The sequence below is a fragment of the Salmo trutta genome, chromosome 5 (genome assembly GCF_901001165.1).
Source record: "Salmo trutta chromosome 5, fSalTru1.1, whole genome shotgun sequence".
Lineage (NCBI taxonomy): Eukaryota > Metazoa > Chordata > Actinopteri > Salmoniformes > Salmonidae > Salmo > Salmo trutta.
Genome location: NC_042961.1, coordinates 32,226,246 through 32,247,870, shown reverse-complemented (window position 1 = coordinate 32,247,870; position 21,625 = coordinate 32,226,246). Strand labels below are relative to the sequence as shown.

The window sequence follows — 21,625 nt, the reverse complement described above, 5'->3', positions numbered from 1 at the left end:
AGTGACTATGCATATATGATAAATAGAGAGTAGCAGTAGCGTAAAAAGAGGGGTTGGTGTGTGGTGGGACACAATGCAGATAGTCCGGGTAGCCAATGTGCGGGGGCACCGGTTGGTTGGGCTAATTGAGGTAGTATGTACATGAATGTATAGTTAAAGTGACTATGTATATATGATAAACAGAGAGGAGCAGCAGCGTAAAAGAGGGGTTGAGGGGTGGGCACACAATGCAAATTTGCCATTTGAGTACCTGTTCAGGAGTCTTATGGCTTGGGGGTAAAAACTGTTGCGAAGCCTTTTGGTCCTAGACTTGGCACTCAGGTACCGCTTTCCATGCAGTAGTAAAGAGAATAGTCTATGACTGAGGAGGCTGGGGTCTTTGACAATTTTTAGGGCCTTCCTCTGACACCGCCTGGTGTAGAGGTCCTGGATGGCAGGCAGCTTAGCCCCAGTGATGTACTGGGCCATATGCACTACCCTCTGTAGTGCCTTGCTGTCAGAGGCAAAGCAGTTGCCATACCAGGCAGTGATGCAACCAGTCAGGATGCTCTTGATGTTGCAGTTGTAGAACCTTTTTAGGATCTGAGGACCCATGCCAAATCTTTTTAGTTTCCTGAGAGGGAATAGGCTTTGTTGTGCCTTCGTCACGACTATCTTGATGTGGACACCAGGGAACTTGAAACTCTCGACCCGCTCCACTACCGCCCTGTCGATGTTAATGGGGGCCTGTTCGGCCCGCCTTTTTCTGTAGTCCACGATCAGCTCCTTAGTCTTGCTCACATTGAGGGAGAGGTTGTTGTCCTAGCACCACACTGCCAGTTCTCTGACCTCTCTATAGGCCGCTTCATCGTTACCTGTGATCAGGCCCTCCACTGTTGTGTCGTCAGCAAACTTAATGATGGTGTTGGAGTCGTGTTTGGCCATGCAGTAGTGGGTGAACAGAGAATACAGGAGGGGACTAAGTACACACCACTGAGGGGCTCCAGTGTTAAGGATCAGCGTGGCAGACGTGTTGTTGCCTACTCTTATAACCTGGGGGCATCCTGTCAGGAAGTCCAGGATCCAGTTGCAGAGGGAGGTGTTTAGTCCCAGAGTCCTTACCTTAGTGATGAGCTGCTGTGCCCACGAAGTTGGTCCGCGCATTGGTCTGCGCTTTTGGTTCGTGCATGCTTTGCATGCTTTGCGTACACGTGCCTGGTAATCCGTCTGGCCCAGTGGCTTTGTTAATGTTGACCTGTTTAAAGGTTTTGTTCACATCGGCTACCGAGAGCATTATCACACAGTCATCCAGAACAGCTGGTGCTCTCGTACATGCTTCAGTGTTGCTTGCCTCGGAGCAAGCAAAAAAAGCATTTAGCTCGTCTGGTAGGCTCGCGTCACTGGGCAGCTCTGAGTTTCCCTTTGTAGTCCGTAATAGTTTTCAAGTCCTACCACATCCGACGAGCGTCAGAGCCGGTGTAGTAGGATTCAATCTTAATCCTGTATTGACGCATGGCTTGTTTGATGGTTCGTCTGAGGGCATAGCGGGATTTCTTATCAGCGTCCAGATTAGTCTCCCGCTCCTTGTGGAGTAATATACAGATGCAGTCGGAAGTTTAAATACACATTAGCCAAATACATTTAAACACAATTCCTGACATTTAATTCTAGGAAAAATTCCCTGTCTTAGGTCAGTTAGGATCACCCCTTTATTTAAGAATGTGAAATGTCAGAATAATAGTTGAGGGAATGATTTATTTCAGCTTTTATTTCTTTCATCACATTCCCAGTGGGACAGAAGCTTACATACACTCAATTAGTATTTGGTAGCATTGCCTTTAAATTGTTTAACTTGGGTCAAACGTTTCGGGCAGCCTTCCACAAGCTTCCCACAATAAGTTGGGTGAATTTTGGCCCATTCCTGGAGGTCCAGAGCTGGTGTAACTGAGTCAGGTTTGTAGGCCTCCTTCCTCGCACACATTCTTTTTCAGTTCTGCCCACATATTTTCTATAGGATTGAGGTCAGGGCTTTGTGATGGCCACTCCAATACCTTGACTTTGTTGTCCTTTAGCCATTTTGGCACAACTTTGGAAGTATGCTTGGGGTCATTGTTCATTTGGAAGACCCAAGCTTTAACTTCCTGACTGATGTCTTGAGATGTTGCTTCAATATATCCACATAATTTTCCTGCCTCATGATGCCGTCTATTTTGTGAAGTGCACCAGACCCTCCTGCAGCAAAGCACCCCCACAACATGATGCTGCCAACCCCGTGCTTCACGGTTGGGATGGTGTTCTTTGGCTTGCAAAAAGAACAAACATAACGATGGTCATTATGGCCAAACAGTTCTATTTCTGTTTCATCAGACCAGAGGACATTTCTCCAAAAAGTACGATATTTGTCCCCATGTGCAGTTGCAAACCGTAGTCTGGCTTTTTATGGCGGTTTTGGAGCAGTGGCTTCTTCCTTGCTGAGCGGCCTTTCAGGTTATGTCGATATAGGACTCATTTTACTGTGGATATAGATACTTTTGTACCCGTTTCCTCCAGCATCTTCACAAGGTCCTTTGTTGTTGTTCTGGGATTGATTTGCACTTTCGCACCAATGTACGTTCATCTCTAGGAGACAACGCGTCTCCTTCCTGAGCGGTATGACGGCTGAGTGGTCCAATGGTGTTTATACTTGCGTTGAACGTGGTACCTTCAGGCGTTTGGAAATTGCTCCCAAGGATCAACCAAACTTGTGGAGGTCTACAATTTTTTTTCTGAGGTCTGGCTGATTTCTTTTGATTTTCCCATGATGTCAAGCAAAGAGGCACTGAGTTTGAAGGTAGGCCTTGAAATTCATCCACAGGTTCACCTTCAATTGACTCAAATGATGTCAATTAGCCTATCAGAAGCTTCTAAAGCCATGACATAATTTCTAGAATTTTCCAAGCTGTTTAAATGTCACGGCCGTCGTATAAATAATTGGACCGAAGGCACAGCGTGAGTAGAGTTCCACATTTTAATATTAGTGAAACTTCAAAAACAACAAAGATATCACGATTGTGAAAAATGTAGCGCACATAGGCACTCAAACAAAACAAAACAAAACAATATCCCACATCGCAGGTGGGAAAAAGGACACACTAAGTATGATCCCCAATTCGAGGTACCGATTATCAGCTGCCTCCAATTGGGAAACATACACACACACACCAACATAGAAGCACAATACCTAGAACCCCCTTTATACACACTTACACAGGCATGTGCAGATGTACACACACACACACACACACACACACACACACACACCAAGCCCCACACACTCCACACCACTATTACTCGTGGTCACAACACCTCCCTGACCTATGACTCTTTGGTCATATATTGACCCTCTGATCTTAGTTTGATTGACTGGTGGTGGCCCCGCCCTTGCAGCCCAGTCTTGCGGCTGTCTAAACATTCACACTGGCTCAGGGGCCTGAGGCCAGCACCCCATCACAGAAACAAAATCCCTATTCTGTCCACATACATGCTTCCCAACTACCCCACCCCTAGCTCAATGGCACCCATTCTGCACTGGCCCACCACACATAATCAATGTTATTTTTCCTTTCACGCCACCACAAACGTTAGCATTCCTGAATGTTGTGCATTTCCAACACGGCCCCTGAGGCACTTGGGAATGACAGGGGAGGAGCGGAGGGGGTCAGAGAGGAATGAAAGAGAGAGAGAGAAAAGAGCGAGAGAGACACACACAGACAGACAGAGAGAGAGAGGGCTCAACTGAGCATGCTAAGGAGAACATATAGAATTTTCACAAAACGTTTGCATTCCACCCATAACTCACACAACAAACAGTTCCTTTCACTGGCACATCAATTACATTTGCTATAACTGACTTGGTCACTTTTTATTGCCATGCAACTTCAATTCTGCTCGCGTGCAAACAGACAATCCCGAGTACAGAGAAGAACACATGAAAAATGATTTTCAGAGATAAGGGAATTCTTCTCGGAATGCTTTTGACCACCTACTGTTAAATTTTCAGACTAACATGGCTTCGCCTTACACCACAGGCGAAGGCATGTTAATAACCAAAGAGCCAGAGTGTGCTTTACGGCCTGGGTTTTCCCTATTACTTAACAACAAAAGACCTCATTACAGCTAAATCACTTTAGTCCATTCGGGAAGTATTCAGACCCCTTTTTCCACATTTTTTTTACGTTACAGCTTTAGTCTAAAATGGATTCACACATTTAGCTTTATCAATCTACACAGAATACCCCATAATGACAAAGCGAAAACAGGTTTGTTGAATTTTTTGCAAATATATAAAGAAATACCTTATTTTCATATGTATTCAGACCCTTTGCTATGAGACTCAAAATTGAGCTCAGGTGCATCCTGTTTCCATTGATCATCCTTGAGATGTTTCTACAACTTGATTGGAGTCCACCTGTGGTAAATTCAATTGATTCGACATGATTTGGAAAGGCATAGACACCTGTCTTTATAAGGTCCCACAGGTGACAGTGCATGTCAGAACAAAAACCAAGCCATGAGGTCGAAAGAATTGTGGAAAAAGTGTGGAGACGGGATTGTGTCGAGGCACAGACCTGGGGAAAAGTACCAAAACATTTCTGCAGCATTTAAGGTCCCCAAGAACACAGTGGGCTACATCATTCTTAAGTGGAAAAAGTTTGGAACCACCAAGGCTCTTCCTAGAGCTGGCCGCCTGGCCAAACTTATCAATCGGGGGAGGGCCTTGATGAGGGAGAGTTCAGAGTTCCTCTGTGGAGATGGGAGGACCTTCCAGAAGGACAACCATCTCTGCAGCTCTCCACCAATCAGGCCTTTATGGTAAAGTGGCCAGATGGAAGCCACTCCTCAGTAAAAGGCACATGACAGCCCACTTGAAGTTTGCCAAAAGACACCTAAAGAACTCTCAGACCATGAGAAACAAGATTCTCTGGTCTGATGAAACCAAGATTGAACTCCTTGGCCTGAATGCCTAGTGTCACGTCTGGAGGAAACCTGGCACCATCCCTACGGTGAAGCATGGTGGTGGCAGCAAAATGTGTGAATCCATTTTAGAATAAGGCTGTAACGTAACAAAATGTTGAAAAAGTCAAGGGGTCTGAATACTTTTCCGAACGCACTGTATGTATAAGTGTTGTGTCCCTAAGCCTGACACTTTCCACTGAAGCTGACTGAGGGCATTAGTTCAACTCGTAGGGACTAACTGTTCTGGTATGAGGCAAAGCAAACAGTCACAGCACAAACATACAGACTATAGCCATGACACACGCACACTAGGGATGTGATACATGGAAACACTTTCTTAACGTTTAAAAAGTAATGTTTTATCGGTTTTCCGTTAAAACAATGAGAAAAATGCATAAAATTCCATGTGAATTCACAAAGCAGACTGTCTACATCGCGTTTCCCGAGGGGAGAAAGAGAAAATGTTTTCATTAATGCTGTTGCTGCTCTTGCTTTTCAGCTAGCATCTCTCGGTTTGATGCAGTCAAGACAGGTACTATGTATTCAGATGAGATGATAAATACCAAGCAATTAGTAAGTCTACCAGCGCGAGTCGACTTGGTTGCTATCTCTCTCCCCCTTCCTGCTCCCCTCATCACTCACAGATGCACACCGCACGGCCCCTCCCTCGCTCCCTGCTTGACCTTCTCTTTCCTTCCTGCATTACATCTCTGGTTAATAAACTAGCAAAAATAATCAAATGGATCCTCCTAATATTACAGCATTGTTGTTTGAGGTATTTGTTTGTTTTTGTATTTTTCCCTTTATGATGAGGACCTGTTAGTGGTAGTTTTGTGATAACTGCAACAACTAACATTGTTTTTATAGGCAGAAAAAAAATGTACAATCCCAATTTTGTTTAAACTTTTTCAACACATGGTCCTGATCATTAGGCTGAACATTTGAAAACATTTTGCAATGGAAAACAAAAATTAGGGTTTCTTATTGGACAAGTCCAGGTTGTCCCTTCCTCTTTCAGTCCCTCATTCTTCTGTTTTGTGCCTAATGAACACTACCCTGGTACAGTGTAGTACTCAGAAATGACTCATTGTTCTTTATCACAGTCATAGCCATTACTCACTGGTTAATCATTACAGATAGTAAACCATGTTCAATGGTATATTACACCAGACAACAATAGTGCCTCATGTAACAGCCTGCTGATACAATCAGTTAGCTAAATGTTTGCATAAGTTGCCATTATTATACCGTGATGGGGGGGGGGGGGGGGGTTGGGGGTAATCTGCTCCTATAATGCATATAGTTAGGAGACAATTAAGTAATGAGCAACTTTCACTTTAAATTGCGAAATCACTGACCTCTTACAAATGGGACCCTGCACTGGATTCATTTCTGGGGGTGTTTGAAGTTAGGTAGAAATACTGTACATTCCAACTGAGCAAAAACCTCACTGACTGCAGTTTACAACAGTATGCAGCCAGCCTTGGGCCTCACTGATTCTCAGAGAAATACCTGAGGATAAAGCCACTGTAGGCCACATTCCAGGGGGTCTGTCAAGCAGTTAAGCAACACAAATTAACCAATGATTGAAAGACAAATGTCCTATATTGCAGTCTCGCATTGAGTCAGGCAGTGATGTAGTTACTGACATGGTAAGCACGTATCTAGGCATTGCCGGGTTTGCTGAGCGACTGCTATGTAGGAAGCCTGGAATTCAGCCATACTGATGAGGTGCCACACCCTATACCTCCCCCTTCCATATTCCTACTACGGTTCCTGTCTCTGTCCCTCACCTGTCTCTGGAGAACTCCCAGCGTGGGTCCTCGGGGAGGTCATACTCTGGAATGGGGTCGTCGTGGCCAGCCGAGCTGCGTCGTGTGGTGATGCGGACCAATGGGGTGCTGGAGTTCATCGAGGAGCTTGAGTCATTTGACACCTGTAGGAGGAGACGGATTGGCTGATCACCTGTCTAGATACACTGGTCATATAAAAAAGGAGTGTAGGTGTGTGTGTGCACGTGTCTCCATAACTAAAGATCCAATCATACTGACATTGATTGATATTGCGCAAATCAACATATTTTCCTTCCCTTTTAAAAAAGAGTGAATGCATGTCAGTAATCATTAGAGTTGAGCAACAACTCAGTGCTAGAGAGTAACGTTCAATCTGATGAATGTGTCCATTTATCATGCTGTTGTCATTGTCCTCAGGGCTCCTATCTCCTTTCGTCCTAACCTTACCTTGACACAGGAATCACCCGTCTCTCGCAGGAATGTAATCCAACACTTTTTGTATCTCTTGGAGTTTGTGTTTTTCCCCTTGAGGGAAAAGCATCACTCACAGAGAAGTAGAGGAGCTAGAGCAGGAGCTAGAGGTGATGGATAAGAGTGCTAACATGCTCAGACGCCATGCACTGTAGCTAGCTGTCTTTCAGTAGAGTTAACTGGGGCTTAGCACCTCAAGCAGTGCGATGTATTAGTTACAGTATTGTTATGAAAATCCACTTCCCATGAACAGCTACATTTCGTGGGCTCTCAAATTAGAGTACCAGTAACCCAATTGAATAAGATCTATGTCAGGAGTAAAAATTTGGTGGAACTTTTTTGTGTTTTCCTCTCTTGGTAGGTAAACTTTGGACTATTTTCTGTAATTTGCATATAAATCTGAGTATATTAGGGCTTTTCACACTGCTATACCCGAATCGAGCCAAACCAAGCTGTACTGAGTTGGCCTGGTTACACATCCACCATAGTAGCTGAAACCATGAAAATATAATATCCTAGTCAGTACAATTTTTTTCGGGTCAGAACGATAGTGTGAAAAAATAATTATGTATGAATGCATGTGTGTGTGGAGTTTGTGTTTCTACGGGTGTTAAAGGCCTTGGAAACCCCTTATCTACTTTCTGTTACCTGGCGGCGCAGAGGTATCTGCTTGCTGAGTTTGTGGACCGCTGGCTGATTCCCAAAGTCAGGCTTCTTAGCCGTATTCCTCATCCGGCACACCACCACGATGACCACCATACAGGCGATCAAGAACACCCCGATGCAGTAGATGGCTATCTCCACATAGTCAGGTGACATCAGACCCGTCACCGTCTCTTCGTTACTGGCTGATGGGGGAGGGGAGAGGGTCAGGGAGGAATAAAAAGTGGAACATAGAGGCACATACTGACTCTATGTACACACACACGGACAGACACACGGACACTTATACAAACAGACATGGACACACTACATCTGATAGACGCCCATGTATAAACAGAACACACGCCATGGAAAACACACACACACACACACACACACACACACACACACACACACACACACACACACTAGATAGACAAACTAAACATAAATAATGACAAAGACGCACACGCAACATTTTTTCTCTCCCTCCTCCTCCTCCTCTTCATCAAACAACTGTCTACTTACTGCCCATCTAGGACAGACAGAAAATGGAATTGATCTGAGAAGAGGGGGTAAACCAGATCAAAGGGGGCAAACAGTCTGTGGGAGAGTACATCTTGACTGAGCTCAAGCAGTAGGCTGTACGTGCTATGTGCCTACATTCAGGGCTACTTGACAACCACACATGCAGGGTGCAGACACACATTCTCTTTCTCTCAAATACACACGCATGCACTCACACGCACGCACGCACACACACACACACACACACACACACACTTACTCTCGCTCTCTCCCTCTCTCTTTCACACACACACACGTCACACAGACACACACTTCACTTCAGATGGCAAACAAGTGAGTGGTGCCCTTTGTGGTTGTATATGGCCTGAGCTTCCTGTCTGAAAGAAACGGGTCTGGGTCTGTCTCTGAGTGGCTATAGGACCACAGCCTGTTCCATAATGCATGCCATCCACCCACAGCTACAAACAAGGCCCTTGTAATGTGCAGTCAGGGGGAAATAATAACATGTAGGAACCTTTCTCCTGTCAGCATTGTATCCCCTGGTCCAAAAATCACAGGAAACAGCCGCAACATAGACAGCAGGCAGCGCCATGCAGGCGCCACCAGAGCAGATTTGTGGAACTAGGGCAATAAATTAAAGATATTATTCCAAGGAATTATTATTCGGCTGCCTGTGATCATTTTATTTTGTTTAGAGACAAAACAAGGCTATTTTCTGCGAGTAGATAAAGGCAGTGTTTTCAATAAGCGCCGTCGGCTGTCAGCTAAACAGCCAATAACAGACAATGTCATCCGGCTACTTTTTCCACTTCATATATTAACTAGGCTTCTTTTCATTTACAAGTTTAAAGTCACTATTCAGTAAAGTCCGTATATCTTTCTCCCGCTAGAATGAACGATATGCATCTTCTAGTGATCTACCGTCAGTCACAAAGCGAGCGATGGTAGGGAAACACTGCTGGTTTGTCAGTCTGCTGTCTGTCCCGCGTCTTGGTATCCGTGCTACTTTTGTGTGATGTGGTTGGCTGCAGTCTAATTTCTTTACACAGAGGAGGGAGAGCAGGATGCTTCTTCATCGTCTCCTGCGAGTGAATTTAGGTGCATTCGGGAAGTATTCAGACCCTTTTACTTTTCCCACATTTTGTTACAGTACGTTACAGCCTTATTCTAAAATTGATTCAATAGGTTTTTTTTACCTAATCAATCTAAACACAATACCCCATAAAGACAAAGCAAATACAGGTTTTTAGAAATTGTTGCAAAATTACTACAAATAAAAAACTGATATCACATCTACATAAGTATTCAGACCCTTCACTCAGTACTTTTTGAAGCACTTTTGGCAGTGATTACAGCCTTCCAAGTCTTCTTGGGTATGACACTACAAGCTTGGCACACCTGTACTTGGGGAGTTTCTCTCATTCTTCTCTGCAGATCCTCTCAAGCTCTGTCAGGTTGGATAGGGAGTGATTCTGCACAGCTATCTTCAGGTCTCTCCAGAGATCGGGTTCAAGTCTGGTCTCTGGCTGGGCCACTCAAGGACATTCAGAGACTTGTCCTGAAGCCACTCCTGCGTTGTCTTGGCTGTGTGCTTAGGGTCACTGTCCTGTTGGAAGGTGAACCTATGCCCCAGTTTGAGGTATTTATCTTTCCCTTGATTCTGACTAGTCTCCCAGGCTCTCCCGCTGAAAAACATCCCCACAGCATGATGCTTCCACAACCATGCTTCACCGCTTCACTTGGTTTGCTCCAGACGTGACGCTTGGCATTCAGGCTAGAGTTCAATCTTGGTTTCATCAGAGCAGAGAATCTTGTTTCTCATGGTCTGAGTGTCCTTTAGGTGCCTTTTGGCAAACTCCAAGCTGGCTTTTACGAAGGAGTGGCTTCCGTCTGGCCACTCTACCATAAAGGCCTGATTGGTGGAGTGCTGCAGGGATGGTTGTCCTTCTGGAAGGTTCTCCCATCTTCACAGAGGAACTCTTGGTCCAAGGCTCTTCTCCCCAGATTGCTCAGTTTTCCCGGGCGGTCAGCTTTAGGAAGAGGCTTGGTGGTTCCAAACTCCTTCCACTTAAGAATGATGGAGGCCACTGTGTTCTTGGGGACCTTCAATAAAATGTTTTAACCCTTCTCCAGATCTGTGCCTCTAAACAATCCTGTCTCGGAGCTCTACGGACAATTCCTTTGACCTCATGGCTTGGTTTTTGCTCTGACAGGCGCTGATCATATAGGCTTAGACAATCAAAAGTAGCCGGATGTGGGACCTTATAGACAGGTCGGTGCCTTTCCAAATCATGTCCAATCAATTGAATTTACCACAAGTGGACTCCAATCAAGTTGTAGAAACATCTCAAGGATGATCAATGGGAAACAGGATGCGCCTGAGCTCAATTTCAAGTCTCATAGCAAAGGGTCTGAATACTTATGTAAATAAGGTCTTTTTTTTTCTTTTTTTTTTAAATAAATTTGCAAACATTTCTAAAAACCTGTTATCGCTTTGTCATTATGGGGTATTATGTGTAGATTCATGGGCAAAATGTTGTACTTAATCAATTTTAGAATAAGGCTGTAACAAAATGTGTAAGAAGTCAAGGGATCTGAATACATTCGGATTGCACTGTAAATGTAAAAAATAATGTTTTAACCATATATATATATATATATTTTCTGATCTTTCTTTTATCTCTGATATAGGAGAGGCAAATATTGAAAATACTATTTTGGTATTTAGAGTCCTGTTTAGTGCAGAATTAGATGCCTCCTCTTTTGGTGCAGTTTCCTCTCTCTAAAGCTTTTAAACACTATTATGATGTTTTGAATCCTGTCTAGTACAGAATTAGATTCCTTATTCTGAAGGGTCTTGATGTTTTACTTTATTTTCTGTATTTAATCATTTGCCATTTTATACCATTTTGGAAGGCATTGTAAAGCACAGTGTTCAAACGAACAGCACTAACTGGAGGTTAAACTGCAAGAATTGAGGATTCTGCACATGCGTTATCAATTGACAATCATGAATGTGTGAATGGGTGCTGTCCTCATTGAATGTAAATTTGCATGAAGGTTTTGATATCCGTTCATGATCCATTACACCTCATGGCACAACGAGTTTAATACTAACATAGACATATGATTTTCCTTCTTCAAACATGCATACAACATTGTGTGAAAGAATCATAAAATCAAACATTTATGAATTACCCACAATCTTCTAAAAACAGAGCCACGTGGCAAGATAGGAAAGGCAAGGTTATTAAAACCAGACTTCCAATGAGTTAAATCACTCAATTTTCTCTCTCGTTGGTTATCCTCATGAAAAAGCATTCCACATGAAGCTGAATGAGAGAATGCCAAGAGTGTGCAAAGCTGTCATCAAGGCAAAGGGTGGCTACTTTGAAGAATCTCAAATATATTTTGATTTGTTTAACACTTTTTTGGTTACTACATGATTCCATATGTGTTATTTCCGAGTTTTGATGTCTTCACTATTATTCAAAAATATAGAAAATAGTAAAAATAAAGAAAAAGCCTTGAATGAGTAGGTGTGTCCAAACTTTTGACTGGTACTCTACACGTTCGTGTGAGTCACACCTTTCCACAGAGTGGTCATATTAGTGTGTAGGCCAAACTATTCGGATGCTACATACAGAAGTTGGCAGATCGTCTGTACGAATCCCAAGACGAAGAACACCATCGTGTTCATAAGAGTCTCATCTTTCTATAGAGGGGTCATAGTAGTTTGCAGGCCAAACCGTTCGGACGTTAAAGATGATCTTGTGAGAAGACCAATTTTTGGGATGTCTCATGGTCTGACAAATTCCACTCTAGCTCGGTCACCTTTCCCCGCAGAAGGGGTAGTGCGACATAGGCAGATGCGGTGGATTGATACGCATCCAATGCAACAAAAAAACATATCTCTAGCTTAAACTGACAGAGTTTGGGGGGAATTTTTGTATTATGCTAATTCGATTTGGACATTGACCTTAGAGGGTTAAGAAGAGTTACAACACACCATGTAATGATTAAAAATATCTCATGATGATGTGTTTCAATACTCCAGCAAAGTTAAGATTTCGTCTCCCTCGAGTTGGTGACAGCTCAGTTGCCACTAGTTTTGGTTTTATAACGCACTTCATTTTAACAGTGGTTACGGGTTGCTCGTGAACAAATGGCTCTATTTGAACAGATCTTTTAAGTGAACGGAACAAAGTAACATCTGTGAGAGAGCCGTTCATTTGCCTCCCTAGTTTGTATAATGGTAGGCTACTACTACTTTTTGGCAATTATCTGAAGATAAATTCTGAAAACATTTGATGACGATGTTGAATCCTCACTGCAGGAACAATATTTTGGACAATTCTGGTCCAAAATATGATAAAAGAAAACAAATTGAAGGTTATAAAACAAATGTCATGATACTTGGCATTATTAAAGATATTTATATAGGACTACTGATTAAAGTGTCAACAATGGAATAGTCAACTTCTGCTTTCTGTTTAGCAAAGCCCATGTTTAACACCTGCCTTTCTTCAATCAAACCTATCGGTCTATTAACGGGTGTTTGACTTTATAAAAGTGGGGCTGCACAATCTGGCGAGTGGTCTGGGGTTACTCCCCCTGAAAAGTTGTGTATTTTTAAAACCATTTTCCTGCAATTCTATATTGTTTCTCAACAGGGAATCCATGTTACTTTTCAGAATACAACTTTTTCTTAGGTTTTTGCCACAATAAATTCAATTGAAAGAGTAGACTAGACTAGTTTTTCTGACTACATTACTAATCTACCGCCTTGCCTTAAAGTGCCACCCATAGTGATTGATTGACAGGTCTGAAACCCTATCAACTGTGACTCTCAAATATTCTGCCCCTCCTCTCTTGACAATCCCACCAACAGTGATTGATTGACAGGCCTAACAGGTAAAGGGATAGTTCACCCAAACTACAAAATGATACATTGGTTTCCTTACCCTCAGTGTCCACAGTAGCAGAGCCAATAAAATACATAATTTGAAGGACAAACCTCATTGTGCCAAATCATACCTTGCAGGAAAACTGTAAATATGACTTTAATCTCAAGAGGAGGTTTAATGTTAAAAAGGTTATCTTACTTAGAAAATAGTCCTGATCATATAGGCTTAGACGATATCCAAAACAACTAACAACACACTGAATCCATACATTTTCAGTAATATTTATTGTAAAGTCATGTCTTTCTACTCACACCTACACACCTACAAAAACCCTTGAATGAGTAGGTGTTCTAAAACTTTTGACTGGTAGTGAAAGAGACACAGACACACACGAACTCGCGCCGACACAAAGAGACACACAAACATTTAAACACACACACGCAACCACACACACTATATCAAATACATTGAATACATTGAAAAAAATATATATTTAAGAAAGACAAGCCAAAAGTATTGAGGCTGTGACTTTTTTTTCTTCTTTTGTATTATCTCAAGGAGAAATAATAAAAAGGAAATAAATTATCAGACCCAGGAAAGAAGCCATGAGGGAATTGGCACCCAATCTCAGGGCACCCACTAACACCAACAGTCAGACAATATCATCAAGACAGACAGACATCCTGCTTTTATAAAAACATGCAGTCCGAGCCAAAATTTCCCAACTTTCCCTGAGAACCAGAAGAGAGAAAGAGATACGATGTGAAAAAGAGAAAGAAACGAGGGAGGAAGGGGAGGAGAGAGAGACAAAACGCCTCGAGTTAGGAGATACAGTGCATTCATAGTATTCAGACCCCTTGAATTGTCCTGCACTTTTTCCACAATTCCTTCGACCTCATGGCTTAATTTTTGTTCTGACATGCACTGTCAACTGTGGGACCTCATATAGACAGGTGTGTGCCTTTTCAAATCATGTCCAATCAATTGAATTTACCACAGGTGGACTCCAATTAAGTTGTAGAAACATCTCAAGGATGATCAATGAAAACAGGATGTACCGGAGCTCAATTTCGAGTCTCATAGCAAAGGGTCTGAATACTTATGTAAATAAGGTATCTGTTTTTAATTTTTAATATATTTGCTGAAACTTCTAAAAACCTGTTTTCTCTTTGTCATTATGGGGCATTGTGTGTAGATTGATGAGGGAAAAAAATATGTGATACATTTTAGAATTGATGTAACGTAACAAAATGTGAAAAATGTCAAGGGGTGTGAAAACTTTCCGAATGCACTGTATATATATATATATATAAATTATAGATATTTTTTAATATATTTTCCTTTATTACTTTCCCCTAACCCTACCATCCCTCCCCTAATTGGAATAAACTAATGATAAACAACACTTAGGGTTCTACTTTTCCACCTTATACATACTATATACATTTTACAGTAGTTATATTTTGTTTGATTTTGTCCCATCCTTCAGCTCCACTCAACCCCTCCCATCTATCTCTGAACACCATCCAGTTTTGATTTATATTTTCCATATATGTTTTAACTCTGTTGTGATGTTTCACAAAAGTTCTGAACCTTTCAATTCTCATAGATTCTACTGACTGTAAATTAAAGAAAAAATTGTTTGCTAAGAGTATTATTATACACTGCTCAAAAAAATAAAGGGAACACTTAAACAACACAATGTAACTCCAAGTCAATCTCACTTCTGTGAAATCAAACTGTCCACTTAGGAAGCAACACTGATTGACAATAAATTCCACATGCTGTTGTGCAAATGGAATAGACAACAGGTGGAAATTATAGGCAATTAGTAAGACACCCCCAATAAAGGAGTGGTTCTGCAGGTGGGGACCACAGACCACTTCTCAGTTCCTATGCTTCCTGGCTGATGTTTTGGTCACTTTTGAATGCTGGCGGTGTTTTCACTCTAGTGGTAGCATGAGACGGAGTCTACAACCCACACAAGTGGCTCAGGTAGTGCAGCTCATCCAGGATGGCACATCAATGCGAGCTGTGGCAAGAAGGTTTGCTGTGTCTGTCAGCGTAGTGTCCAGAGCATGGAGGCGCTACCAGGAGACAGGCCAGTACATCAGGAGACGTGGAGGAGGCCGTAGGAGGGCAACAACCCAGCAGCAGGACCGCTACCTCCGCCTTTGTGCAAGGAGGAGCAGGAGAAGCACTGCCAGAGCCCTGCAAAATGACCTCCAGCAGGCCACAAATGTGCATGTGTCTGCTCAAACGGTCAGAAACAGACTCCATGAGGGTGGTATGAGGGCCCGACGTCCACAGGTGGGGGTTGTGCTTACAGCCCAACACCGTGCAGGACGTGTGGCATTTGCCAGAGAACACCAAGATTGGCAAATTCGCCACTGGCGCCCTGTGCTCTTCACAGATGAAAGCAGGTTCACACTGAGCACGTGACGGACGTGACAGAGTCTGGAGACGCCGTGGAGAACGTTCTGCTGCCTGCAACACCCTCCAGCATGACCGGTTTGGCGGTGGGTCAGTCATGGTGTGGGGTGGCATTTCTTTGTGGGGCTGCACAGCCCTCCATGTGCTCGCCAGAGGTAGCCTGACTGCCATTAGGTACCGAGATGAGATCCTCAGACCCATTGTGAGACCATATGCTGGTGCAGTTGGCCTTGGGTTCCTCCTAATGCAAGACTAAACCTCATGTGGCTGGAGTGTGTCAGCAGTTCCTGCAAGAGGAAGGCATTGATGCTATGGACTGGCCCGCCCGTTACCCAGACCTGAATCCAATTGAGCACATCTGGGACATCATGTCTCGCTCCATCCACCAACACCACGTTGCACCACAGACTGTCCAGGAGTTGGCGGATGCTTTAGTCCAGGTCTGGGAGGAGATCCCTCAGGAGACCATCTGCCACCTCATCAGGAGCATGCCCAGGCATTGTAGGGATGTCATACAGGCACGTGGAGGCCACACACACTACTGAGCCTCATTTTGACTTGTTTTAAGGACATTACATCAAAGTTGGATCAGCCTGTAGTGTGGTTTTCCACTTTAATTTTGAGTGTGACTCCAAATCCAGACCTCCATGGGTTGATAAATTGGATTTCCATTGATTATTTTTGTGTGATTTTCTTGTCAGCACATTCAACTATGTAAAGAAAAAAGTATTTAATAAGATTATTTCTTTCATTCAGATCTAGGATGTGTTGTTTAAGTGTTCCCTTTATTTTTTTGAGCAGTATATTATTGCTCGACTGACTATAGCGGTGTTTGAATACCCATACTAACATTCTGTATACTACATACTTAATGAGTATATACTTCATACTATATACTATTAGTTCATTTTAGTATACTGTAAATGAACGGCATCCTTTCAGTTGAGCGTTCTAGCGCTTGTCTACCAGAATTTGATGCTGTTGCTATTCAACCTCTTACTATCTTGTTAGCATAACATATTACTAGCTAGACATTTTACGACTTCGGGTGTGTTGGTAAATTCAATCTGGAGTGCCAGAGTGCGCTCTGGGCGTTAGTAAGTTCAGAGCATTTCACTCTCAGAGCTTTCAGAGCACGCACTGGACGCCAGTCAAGCACCCAAGCTAACTGGCAAACATTGGCTAGCTACTTCCAGACACAAATGAGAGAACACCTCACTCTTACCATTTTACTCGCCCTAGCAGAGCTTGTTAAACTCTTTTCGTGTTATCAGAGCGTTGGTGACTAACTGTGCTGCTGGCAACAATTTAATTATGCTTTTTTTGCTGACTTTTACTGACACCGGCCATATTCAACGGATGAAGAGCGTTAGTAAATGATTCAGTTATTCTGCGCTCTGGCACACTCAGACGAGTCCTCTGGAATCGGAGTAGATAGCCAGAAGGAATTTACGAACGCACCAGAATATACAATGTCATTGAGAACGCACACAACTAGGAATGACCTGAATAATCAAGTCAATAAACATTGGGTAGTTAGTTAGATAGCATCTAGCTAATGTACTGGCAAGTTCGATGTATTAGTAACCAACTAACGTTAGGTAGCTAGCTAATACCAGTACATACTGCTGAAATGATATGCTATGCAGTTCGTGAGGATAGCGTAGCCAACATAATGTGTAAAGTAACTTATTTGAAAATCATCACTTTATTACATAGCTCAACATTTTCTTAACATTTGTCATAATTAGTTAAAACTTCTTCAGGATCGGTGGGTCCCCTGCGGGACGTTGAGCTAACATAGGCTAATGCGATTAGTATGAGGTTGTAAGTAACAAAAACATTTCCCAGGACATAGACATTTCTGATATTGGCAGAAAGCTTAAATTCTTGTTAATCTAACTGCACTGTCCAATTTACAGTAGCTATTACAGTGAAATAATACCACGCTATTGTTTGAGGAGAGTGCACAGTTTTGAACATGAAAAGTTATTAATAAACAAATTAGGCACATTTGGGCAGTCTTCATACAACATTTTGAACAGAAATGCAATGGTTCATTCGATCAGTGTAAATCTTTGCACATACACTGCGGCCATCTAGTGACCAAAATCTAAATTGCACCTGGGCTGGAATAATACATTATGGCCTTTTTCTTGTAATCTGAATAAAGGGGAAAATTACATTCTTGAATATGGGGTGAGACATTCTTACTAATCTGCGAGAGAACCAGTTCAGATTTAAGTATAACTTTTGTATGACTGACTGAAGCCTTTAGTGAGAGGTCTGATGATTTTATATTAAATTATTTCTGCCCTTCGAATTCATATTCATATAAATAGGCCAGTTTACTTTTGTTTGACTTGCTGTTCCAAATAAAATAGAATATTTTTGCTCATATAATTTTTAAAATAAGGTGTAGGCAATGCCATACGCAAATTAATAAACTGAGATATGACTAAAGAGTTAATCAGGGTGATTTTTCCACAAATAGACATATCTTATCTATTTTTGCCAACTTTCTATTAAAATGCATTGTAGCGAGATAATTTATTTTGTTCGGGATGTGAACACAGCGTATATCCACTTCACCGTCAGACCATTTTATTGGTAAACTACACAGTAATGTAAAAGGTGTATTTTTTGTGATCCAATACATAATATAGTAGTACACATAATTTGGTTGTAATCCAGTGAGTTTAGAAAAGTATCTGGAAAAAGTCAAGGGGTCTGAATACTTTCACGAATGCACTGTACTTGAGCCATTCGGGGAAGTCAACTTCCGCTCTGGAGTTATAATAAGCCTTGAGCAAATGCCCCTTAATTAGGCCCTCAGCTTTCAAAACGTCGCCAATCAAGATAACAGAATATATGGAATACATATTCCTGCTCTAGTATAGACACTTTTCCAGTACACAACACACTGACGTCACGTACTGATGCGTGCGACTCTTGGCAGCAGTAAGAAACCCATCACCATCTGCGCCCATTAAACATAACCTAGATTTACACTTTTTATTACTTCTAAACAAAATAACTTTGAGGATCTCATACACTTACAATGTTGTGTTGATTATTGCTTGAACAGTTGCTAAGATTATATTTGGTTGTGCTCTTTGCCAAATAACTATTTTGGATACAGCAGTTGTTAGCTAGAATGCTAATGCTAATTTACATAGGCTGTAGCAAAAGCTAGCCAACGAATATAATGCAGTTGATTTGCGATGATGTCACAAACATTATATTACGCAGGACATTCATACGAGCCTTAAAATCCAATTATAATCAAAAAGTAGTGTGAAATGTACTCATAAGCAACATGTAAATAAGAACTCCCCCTTGTTCTGCCAACAACTTGCGCGCATCGCCCTCTGTGTGGCAATGTTAAACACAGAAAGGTGTCTATTACACTAAGTTAGATGTTGAGTTGTTGACTGTGTAAGTTCATCATAATAATCTGATAGTTAAATTTTTAGTTTACCTGTTTTTCTCCCCAATTTCGTGGTATCCAATTGGTAGTTACAGTCTTGTCCCATCGCTGCAACTGCTGTACGGACTCAGGAGAGACGAAAGTCCGCTTAACCCGGAAGCTAGCCTTACCAATATGTTGGAGGAAACACCGTACACCTGGCGACCGTGTCAGCTTGCATGTGCCCGGCACGCCACAGGAGTCGCTAGAGCGCAGGATCTTTAGTGGCACAGCTAGCACTGTGACGCAGTGCCTTAGACCGCTGCGCCACTCGGGAGCCCTATGATATTTTGTTATTTCGTTGAGTTAGGTTGTTTTCACTCCAGAGGGACTTTTCACTTCTCTGTTCTTCTTCCCATAGAAATGATCGAAATAACTTTATTGACTGAACATTGAACCATTAGTGGACAACATTGATAGAGAAAGGGGGGAAAGGGAGCGCAGTATAGTTGAGTGTATATACCTGGAAGCACCGTCAACCAAGCAGTGTGATAGGAGATCCCAATAGAATTTCCCGCCAAGCACGTATACTCCCCAGCATCCTCGTAAGTGACATTGGGGAGGTAGAGGACTTCAATCTCCTTGTCCGTGGTGTTAACACCTGCGGTCTGGGAGAGGGATAGGAGGAAGGGTGGAGGACGATGAAAAGGAGGAAAGGAAGAGAAAGGAAGGGGGACGGAGAATGGGACAGGAGGGGTGGAAGAAGAAGGAGGAAGACAAAGGGAGGGAGGATGCAGGAAAAGAAGGGGAGATGAAGGATTAGAGTAGAGGATGGATATTTGAGGATAGAGGGGGTTGAAATGGAAGAAAGTAAGATAAAGGGAAAGGAGTCGGAGTAAGAATAGAGGGGAGGGAAGAAGAGAGCAGGAGGAAGCAGATGTAACAATTAAATCCACAACACCAGGAGAGAGGAGAAGCTGGATGGCGTCCATCACTGGGAGGAGAACTGGTGACCCATATATAGATATAGAGTAGATGGGAGGAGCTTTCAAAACAAACAGGAAGAGCACCTCGTACCACAGGGGAAAATAGGAAACACAATACACAAAAACACTGTAAAAAAAATCCCTTCACCCACAACACCAGAGCCCAATAGTAAGTCCACACCAGGCCTGTGTATGCATAGTGCACACAACCACAGAAGGAGAAGATATGGAGATCACCCCACTGCAGCACCCAACACTAGCCTGTACACTTACACATCACACCTTTCAACTGAGAGAGCGAGAGCGAGCGATAGAGATGAGGCACGTGATGGACATGGCAGGTTAGTGCATGGGTGTGCAGGTCCAGTGGGCATTTCCATGGCTGTACAGTTACAGTCAGACACAGTACAGTGTCAGCTGGGAGTAAAACAGTAGAACACTGGGAGAGAGTAGGTCAGTCCACAACCCAGCAGGAACCAAGACCAGCACACCACCAAACCACAGTGAACCGGGTCAGTAACAGGCCCAAAGAGACCATAAGGGAGGGGGTCAACAGAGGTCAAGGGTCAGGCGTCAGTGGTTACCTGGGATGACGGTCAGCCAGCCCGACTGGTTGACCGCCCCTATATAATTGGAGACTTTACAGGTATACTCTCCGGCATCCTCCTCGGTCACGTTGGTGAGTGTGAGCACCTCCACGTCCGAGCTATTGATGCCCGAGCGCTGGAGTGTGTGAGCCACACACATACAAAAACACGCATGTGCACACACACACACGGCAGCAAGGGGAAAAAACACAGAAAAGCCTGTTAACTGTCACATCTGCAATCTAAGTGCAAGGAGAGGAGAGTAAAGGAGCCGCCACCCAGACAGGAACACAGCTAGAGTGTTCAAGTAGTATAGAGGGAAAATGAGTATTTATTATTCTTCGTTAAGGGGGAAAATGTAGTTCTTTCAGTTTCACTCTCTTATAGGAAGACAAATTGGACACTAACAAAAAGCTTTTACAAATGGCAAAAAGGTAACCTGAAAACATAATAATTATTAGCCTACCCTTTGAAGAAAAAAAATATTTAAAGGAATATGTCACAGGAAGGAGCCAATAATTTTCACCGCTCAGGTCAGAACAGCCAATGAGAGGCCATGGAGGGCTGGAAAGTACCTTTAGGACGCGGACGTAGGAGTGTCCGTCTGGGCCAGTGCGACTACCATTCTTCTGGATGTGCTGCAGCCACTGGATGTGGGGCTGAGCGTCGCTGTACACCTTACACACGAAGCGTGCGTCCTCCCCCACTTGCACACTGGTGTTGGCTGGCAGCCCTGCTTGGAGAATGGGCCGATGGGGGGACCGTTCTAAGATGGAGAGAGAAAGGGGGAAGATGTGAAATGATGAGTTATGTTTGTGCATTGAGACTTCACCATGGCCATTTCAAACCCCAACCTTGCTCTGTACACCCTTAAGGAATAGACAGGTTTGTATTA

General features: G+C 43.0%; 1 protein-coding gene across 7 annotated transcripts in view; it reads right to left on the bottom strand.

The window, feature by feature from the left end:
* The window catches only part of LOC115194075 (fibroblast growth factor receptor 2), a 135,268-nt gene that overhangs the window by 50,399 nt on the left and 63,244 nt on the right, over nucleotides 1-21,625 (bottom strand). For 4 of the 7 annotated variants that reach the window (XM_029753417.1, XM_029753422.1, XM_029753423.1 and 1 more), the window contains 4 exons: nucleotides 21,306-21,496; nucleotides 19,681-19,825; nucleotides 7,881-8,086; nucleotides 6,768-6,910 (listed from right to left, as the gene is read on the bottom strand). In XM_029753417.1, coding sequence (XP_029609277.1) covers nucleotides 6,768-6,910; nucleotides 7,881-8,086; nucleotides 19,681-19,825; nucleotides 21,306-21,496 — 685 coding nt within the window. Of the gene's footprint in view, nucleotides 1-6,767; nucleotides 6,911-7,880; nucleotides 8,087-19,680; nucleotides 19,826-20,727; nucleotides 20,867-21,305; nucleotides 21,497-21,625 lie in introns of all 7 variants that reach the window. The other 3 variants (XM_029753419.1, XM_029753421.1, XM_029753420.1) reach the window with 3 other exon arrangements.